The 8,304-nt window shown below is 53.7% G+C and overlaps 1 protein-coding gene across 1 annotated transcript in view; it reads right to left on the reverse strand.

The window, feature by feature from the left end:
• UBOX5 (U-box domain containing 5) overlaps nt 1-7,834 on the reverse strand; it is a gene marked incomplete at its 3' end in the record, with an annotated part of 14,030 nt that extends 6,196 nt beyond the window's left edge. Inside the window, exons 1-3 of the mRNA XM_010150312.1 lie at nt 7,704-7,834; nt 4,112-5,294; nt 892-1,053 (exon numbers count right to left, since the gene is read on the reverse strand). Of these exons, the coding sequence (XP_010148614.1) occupies nt 892-1,053; nt 4,112-5,294; nt 7,704-7,757 (1,399 nt within the window). The remainder of the gene's footprint in view (nt 1-891; nt 1,054-4,111; nt 5,295-7,703) is intronic.
• Nucleotides 7,835-8,304: the final 470 nt, after the last annotated feature.

Genomic DNA, 8,304 nt, shown 5'->3' on the forward strand with positions numbered 1-8,304 from the left:
GAATTGATGGTCTGAAATGTCTTTTCCAACCAAAAGGATTCCATGATTCTAAGCCAGCAGTTAGGGCATTGGCTCATGGGAGGACACATTTAGTGCTTCCCCACACCCCGAAGAAATCCTTCCAGGGATGCCTACACAGCTCGAGTAACCTAACAAGCAGGTGTGATGAAATCTGAGAGGACTCAACAGCCTGATACCTGTTGAAAGCCGAAGGGATTCCAGGCACACACCTGGCTGGTCGACCTGTGATGTCGCTCCCATTACCTGTTCCTGTCGGGGGTCAGCGTGCTACAGGGCATTTGCAGGACTCGTCCCCCTCCAGCTGCACCTCCGCCCCAGGCTCATTCCCCATCCAGGCAGCAACTCTCTGGCCTGCTGCGTGCAGCCGCCTGGCAACATCAAAGCCGCTCTGCCCGACTCGCAGCGCTCTGGGAGCTGCCCAAGCCTTGCCGGAGCGAGCTCTGGGGCTGGACCAAGCTGGTGCAGGCTGGGCTGAGCACTGCCTCCCGGCGCAACGCGTCCAAGATCGGCCCCGGGCAGCGCCGGCCAGCTACGGCCAACAACAGGGGCAAATCACAGGACTCGTGCTGAAGCCCGCTCTGATTTTGGACATGGACCCTCACTTCCTGGGGGTCAACAAGGTCTGACCTGCCCCCCTGGGAGAATCATAGAACGGACCACTACACCACAGATATACCAACACAACTGCTGAGGTAGAACAGCAGTAGTTAGGGACTGTTAAGTAAAGCTTGCTGGGCGACAATACGCTATTTTATATTGAATACGTAATGGTTTTGGGTGCAAAGAGGTACAGAAAGATGCTGAGCAGCAGCACAACCCCCTCCGTTAACCCGGTCCCAGTTCTCCCTCCCAAAAGTGCTGGCTGCTTACCGAGGATGGTGCCTGCGCTCCACGAACTGCTGCAGCCTCCCTCGCTCTGCGCCTGCTGCTGGCTTTTCATCAGCTTGGCCGTGAACGAGGGCATCGAGCTGAGTGCCGAGTTCAAGGCTGTGTCCAAACTCTCCGAGAGTTTTTGTTCATGAGAGACCGTATCTGCAAAGAGAAGCGCAAACTTGAGAAGCGGATACCGGGAATAAGCAGCAGAAATGCTGCTCTGCCTCCGAGCCTTTTGGAGGGACAACGCTGGGGATCTGCGGATCTCTGGCACTTGTTTTCTCGAGGAGTCTCTTTTCTGGAACAGGTTGCCCAGAGAAGCTATAGATGCCCCATCCCTGGAAGTGTTTAAGGCCAGGCTGGATGCGGCTTTGAGCAACCTGGTCTAGTGGAAGGTGTCCCTGCCCATGGCAGGGGGGTCGGAACTGGATGGTCTTTAAGGACCCTTCCTGCCCCAACTGGTCTGTGATTCCCCACTGAGGTGCAGGACAGGGATGTAGCACCCCATCTCCTTTGGGTCATGAACAGCCCTACGTGTTCCTGACAGACATTCATGTCATACCCCAGAGCCAACAAACGTTCAGGCGCTGGATTATACCTGCAGGTCTGAACAAGGCCAAAGATGCTAAATAATCCAGAAGCTCGCTTCTCTCTGAAACCCTGGGCAGCTCCCTCAGCCGGCCCCACCGAGGCTCCCAGCCCAGTGCAGCTAACTGGGAACACCTAAGCCACTAACAAAATCTGGGGGGCTTTTTTCTCTCTGTCCCAGTTCCGAGTCAGGGGATAAAGCCAAAGGCACGGGGTTGGACCTTCCCTGCAGCGTACAGCAGTGTTTTGTCCTTAATTAACCGACGGCGTTAATTAAGCCTATGCATTAAGAGAATGGCGCCTGCATCACTCATTCTGTTAAATCCATCTCCCAGAGGAAGACCTTGGAATTAGTGCTGTACATTTGCCACGGCAATCAAGGCTGACGAAATACTGAAGCACGAGCTCCCTGGGCTAAGCACTTTGCTTTTATTTATGTACGGGCACGGCTCCCTCGGGAGCTCCAGGACCCTACGGGGCAGTCCCTGCTCCTGCGGCGCTGGGGCACATCCCCAGCTGGAGCTGTTACACGCCTCCGCAATCAAAATGATTCCTCCTAAGACCCGGAATGAGCTCTAGACGGAGAGCTCAGAGCAGAAACATGCAGTCTGACTTCTCCCTACGCCTTCCAATATCACCAAACATCGATGGTTTTCAACAAAGCCTTTAAAGAATTTGTTGAAAAATCAAACTTAAGCGTTTTGGGGGAATTTTAGGAGAAAGGTGAAGGGAAGGACAGGTACCAGGAGGCAATAACAGCAATCAGAAGCTGTAGGCCACTTTTTTGACACGTTACAGACCACCTAGTTTAGAGAACACAAGAAAACTTGACTTACCTGCCCAGAGAGAAACCCTTCCGTGAGCAGGAGACACCCGTGCACCGCGTATTCACACCGACCTACCCCACAGACGGCCTCACAGGCTCTGCTGCTCTCCTCGAGCTCATCGACACGTGAGGCTATTGAAGATTTCCCTCTCCCACCTCCCAGGTGGGATTTCCCTCTCCCACCTTCCTCCTCCAGTGGGATTACTACCTGGAGCCTAAATTGCTTGCTTTAAGGAGAGCAGAGAGAAGATCCAAGCGCTGCTGTACGCAGTGCAGTTCTATCCACAGAGCGGTCGCACTGCCAGCGACTCCAGTGCGTTTCAGGAACTCCTGAACCAACAAGGGAGAATGCAAACACGGCAAAACAGACGCGGATCTGCGTGGGAGATCTAAGCGTGGAGTCAAGAGCGATCGCCTGGGAGCCACGCTCTTTGCCACGGACTGGGGGCTGAAGGTATCGGTCATTAGGGAATAAACCATAAGGAGCAAACAGATTTTGGGGAGAGAGGTGTGAATCTCCCTGGTATTTACACCACGGGATCACCCTGCCTTTCTAAAGTCTGCCTCCTCCTCACCAGTCCAGCCTGTGAATGGACCTGCGAGGAGCATCCAACGCTGCCGGTCCCAGTGCGTGGTGGACCCAAAGCTGTTGGCGCGGTTGCAGCGCTGCCCTGGCTGCCTGGGGAGAAGCTGTGGCATGGCAGGGGGGTGGGGTGGGTGACAGCCCCCCGCTTTCCAGGGAATTTATCTTAGGGCTGCAGGTCTGGGCTGGTTTTGTGCCTCCTGGAGCTCATGCCCAGCGGCACTAAACCAGCTCTCTGAGAAAACCAAGGATGAAAGGAAACCAGTGCCCGTTTCCTTCCTCTGCGGACACAAGTCACATCCCTCATCCAATGCCTCTGTTTTGTGATTTAACCAACTGCAAACCCTGGGCAAGTCTCTCCCAGTCTGCGCTGTCGTGTGCTGTTCTCTCCTCCCTGCTCCGAAGGCAGCACCACCTGCAATTCCCTTGCTGCCACTTGTTCCAGGCCCTCGCGCCACTGCAGCGAGGCCAGCGTGGGCCGGAGGCCGTGCAGCCACACGCTCTTCTGCCTCAGCCTCTGCCTCAGCCAGAGCAGCCCCGGGAGAAGGAGCCAGCCTCCCCTGGGGACACAGTCTGTGCGATGACACCAGGCGGGCAAGGAACCGGCTGCATCAAAAGCACGGGCCGGAAGTGCCCGGCTGGGAAATCAAGGAGCAGGATTAGTGCCCCATTCTCACCTTCCTCCCCACCTCACCCCTTGTGACAACATCCAGCCAGGACCCCCTGTGCCATCACCACTGCACCACCAGACTTCACTTTTCCTGCTGCTGCAAGAACATACTGGACGTCTGGGACAGTAACCGGCCCGCGGTAAAGAAACTTTGAGCCAGCACACTGACAAAAACACTGACTCCATGAGAAGAGTGGCTTGAAAGCAAGGAGGAGGAAGGAAATACAAACTAAAAGGGAAACACGGTGACCTGAGCAAACAAGAGGGCTGTGAAACGGACTGCAGAGGTGACACAATGAGGAGGAGGAGGCTAGAGATGAGAAAATGTGAAAGGGAGCAAACACCACCCAGGGATGGTGGGTTCTGATGAGGAGAGGGGGGGTGAGACGATGACCTGACTGCCATGGCATCTATCAACAGCAAAATACAACGGCCTTAAAGCTTTCCAGAAGCCTGCCGGGAATGTGTACCGGAGTCTCCCGACTTAAAAACCTGGCCCCAGGCTGCCAAGACACTGGAGAAACACGAGTGACTTAGGGAGCCACGATACCTGTGGAACAGTCCATTTGGATCCAGTGCGAGTCACTGTCCGTTTTCATTTTTTTCGCACTGTTCTCTGAGGTAGACGTGACAAGTAAGTTTGTAGAAGAAAAATAAGGTGGCTGGGCGGAGCTCTGATCCATACAGTCCATTTTCCTTTTCAGAGAAGACATTGTTATGGAAGAAGGTACGAGCGTTTCCGAGGCGTGAGCCCTGCCAAGCAGGTTGGTGCCAGGGATGCTGTGCTGTAAGAGGAAGTGGTCTATCCTGGCCTTGAGGGTAGGGTGAGGTAGGGGCTGCGAGTGCTGGCTGAAGGCCACCCCAGTGAAAGGATCGCTGGGTACCCTGCCCCAAGACGCCTCACTCCGGTTGCATTTTTCCAAGGTGGTCTGGTCAATCACCTTCCCGGAGGGCAGGAGCATGGGGAAGGTCATGATCTCCAGAGTGATCGGGTCCAGGAATTCTTCAGGGATGTCCTGGACGACATCCACCAGCTTGCGGAGGGCCTGCTGCTCGCTGTCACTGGCGCTGAAGGGCACGCAGTCGCTCTCCATCGGCGTCCAGAGCTCCGGCTTGAGGCTGCCGACATCCTGGGCGAAGAACTGGGAGGCCACCTGAAAGACCCCCTCGATCACCTCCTGCGGGCAGGACTTGGCAGGCTGTCCCCACACCTCCAGCCTCTTAATGCAAGGCAGGCCACCCCCGGCTACGTGGGTGATGCAGATCCTTAAGTGCGAGACGTTGCTCAGCGAGGCGGGCCCTTTGTTCCAGAGGTCTTGAGAGGCAGAGCCAGGGTAGGAGAAGACATTTTCCATCTGGTGGAAAGGAGGCCTCGGCTTGAAGCCTCGGTGGCCGAACGTCACTTTGCTTTGATTCTTTAAAACAGCTTTGCCCACCAGTGTGAAAGTGTCTTTGTCTGACACAGGCTGACCGGCCAGGCCTGAGAACTGACCCTCGGGGCTCTGCCAAGAGGTTTTATTGCATGAGGTAGAGGTGTAAACTTCGAGCCCGGAGAAGGTTTGGTAACCGCCGGATGAGATGTCAATATTAATTCTGCAGATCTCAATGTTGAAGGGAAAAGAGATGGTGACGTGGACTGGAGGTTTGATGAAGTATTCGCTGCGGAAACCGCGATTTCTCCTGGCAAGGTCTTCGGAGATCAGATTCTCCACTTCGTAACCATCAGCAGAAATCTGTGTTTCAAGAGAAAACGATTTAATTTGAAGGAAGAAAATAAAAGGAAACCAGTTTCACAAGCACTTAGGTAGATTCTAAGATGACACCAACCAGGAACCAAGGCGGTGGCTTCACGTGCAGCTGAGACAACACAGGAGATCCCTGATGAGGATCAGACACACTCCCACCCTCCTCCAGCCACTGGTCCTTCCCACCCTTCTCTGCTACCCAGCCAGCCGCTTGCAGAGCTGATAAATTGTGAAAAGAGTGGAAAATTGTGGACTGCTTGTGGTTTCAGCTGGAACAGAGAACTGAATCAAGTGGAAGAGCACAGTTGGGAGCAGAGCATGTGTGTGGGGGGAAAACGGGAGTCTCCTCTCTTTCAACAGGGATCAATCATGTCAGCTTACCCTGCCACGTGCAATTGTACACCGAATCACGTGGTCACAGCATCCTAGAGAAGTCTCTGGAGGTCAACTAGCCCTACTCATCCCCCAGGGAGATCCGTCTAACCAGTCTGGGGCCCACCCCATGTCTCCCAGAACATGCAATCCCACCCGCTGGTCTGCTCCTGGGCAGACTGGCTCTACCCTTGCCCTTCCCTGGAGGTGCTGGGGCCGCCAAGGTCTGCAGCGTGTGCTAAACTGGGGCCAGTTCTGTTCAGTGTCATCATCAGTGCCCTGGACGAGGGGATCGAGCACACCCTCAGTCAGTTTGCAGACAGCACCAAGCTAGACAGGAGTGTTGATCTGCCTGAGGGTAGGAAGGGTTTCAGAGGGATCTGGACAGGCTGGATCAATGGGCTGAGGTCACTGTGTGAGGGTCAACAAGGCCCAGTGCCGGGGCCTGCACTTGGGGCACCACAACCCCCTGCAACGCTACAGGCTTGGGGCAAGGGGCTGGAAAGCTGCCCAGCAGAAAAGGACCTGGGGGTGTTGGTTGACAGCGGCTGAATATGAGTGATGGGACAAGAGGAAATGGCCTCAAGTTGTGCCAAGGGAGGGTTAGATTGGATATTAGGAAGAGTTTCTTCCTGGAAAGGGCTGTCAGGCACTGGAACAGGCTGGCCAGGGAGGTGGTGGAGTCACCATCCCTGGAAGGATTTAAGAGACATGTGGATGAGGTGGTCAGGGTTTAGTGGTGGGCTTGGCAGTGCTGGGTTAACAGTTGGAACTGATGGTCTTAACGGTCTTTTCCAACCAAAACAATTCTATGGCCCTAAATGCAAAGATAACATCACAGAATATCTGTTTATTCCACGTGCTTCATATGGTCTCTACACCCTCCTGACCACAACCACCACACCAAACCTCAGCAGCGTGGCTCCGTCTCCCCGTGCTCCCCATCCAGATGGATGGTCACACCTGCACGGCTGTTTTTACAGCACAGCACTTACACACCCAAGGCTGCCCGGGATTTTGGGGTGTGAGCTGGCAGGGAGACTTCCAATTAACAAACGGCTGTGAATTAAACGTGGGTTAGTTTCTAAGAGGTTCTGATGATGCTGAGTGAAAACACAAGTGCTTGTAAAGTAACTTCAGCCAATGTTGTCAAGAGGTGTATATTATACTGGACAAAGGGAAAGCTGTCATACTGCGTGGAAAAGGGTATTTCAAGTCAAAGCACTGAGCTGTAAGCACATAACATTGTCTTGTGATGAGATCCTGCAAAATTAGGGCTATTTCCCTCCAACAGTTAGCGTGTGCCACATCCCAGCAGTCACACCAGGTTATAACAGTGTTCTGGCACTACCTGGCAGAGACTGACCAAAACACAGACAGGACAACCCAAATTTTGAGGAGTAACTTCTGGGAAACCTCTCAATACCAATTTTTCAGAGTACTGAACCTTCAGCTCTGCTTTATCTTCACATGAGCTGCAGATCCCAAGCACCCAGACATGGGTTCCCTTACTGCTCGCACATCGGTGACCCAATATCAAAGCCCAAATGGGGAAGGGGGATCCAGGAGCCCAGATTCCAAACGCCGGTTCACAAAACCACCTTGCTGGGAATGACAGGAGATGGGGGAGCTTGGAAGAGAAAGCTGTGGATGAATCACAACTCTCCCACATCACTGGAGAACGATTTTAATGGACAAAAACACCCTCAGGTTTGCAGACTAAAAGGCCTACGCCCTAGCTGCGTCTGTCCTCGGTGCCCCTGCTGCCTGCGGACAAACAGCCCCCCATGTTAAAGTCCCTCTCTGAACCAGCCAGACCACACAAACCGACGGAGTTTGCTGGGAGCTGCCTTTGCTTTGTTTTCTCAGGAAAGCCTGGCACGGCCAGCCAAAAATCAGCCTTCCAGAAACACTAATTATCACGGATGAACAGCAACCGAGCCCTCCCCAGCCCCAACCAGCCCAGCATGCCGCTTCCACCTAACCCCTCCAGCTCCCTAAAACCACCCCCCATCGTTACTTTACCTTGTTGCAGTGAATTCTTGGCTTGAACTGTGGGAGACAGACGTTTATTACCATCTTGGCAGTTGGAGAGAGCTCACTTTCCGAGCATCAGATTCAGCTTGGGGGAAAAAAAGGCAAGACAAAAGGCAAAATAAATACAGTGAACATCAGCGAACGGATCTTGCGTTTCAGAGTCTGTATGAATTACAAGCTTGGTAGTTCCTATAGTGCAGCTCAGAGTCCAGGAGATGAAGCCAACAGAAACCCAAGTGACTGTGGTGGAGATGGGTTCGAGAGAAAAACTCGTGTTAATATTAATTAGTGAACCCCTGGAGAAACATCAAAGAGAAAAGGGCTACTTTAAGTAAGAACGCCTTACCTACGGACAGGTTAGCAATCAGATGGGAAAGGTTATCAAAAATGCAGGAGGTTTTGCAGATGCAGTAAAGCATCAGAGTATCACATGAGGTTGTGGAAGGAATCGGTGCGAGCTCTCAGCAGCCTCAGTCGGACCTGGAGGACATGGGGTGTTCCGGGATCTGCCCGGCGTGAGGCTGAAAGAGCCACCAGCGCCCATTCCCACCGTGTGGCCTTGAACCGCTTTGCCCCCGTGCCCGGTTCC

Source organism: Eurypyga helias, unplaced genomic scaffold (genome assembly GCF_000690775.1).
Source record: "Eurypyga helias isolate BGI_N326 unplaced genomic scaffold, ASM69077v1 scaffold24834, whole genome shotgun sequence".
In the NCBI taxonomy this organism is placed as follows: Eukaryota; Metazoa; Chordata; class Aves; order Eurypygiformes; family Eurypygidae; genus Eurypyga; species Eurypyga helias.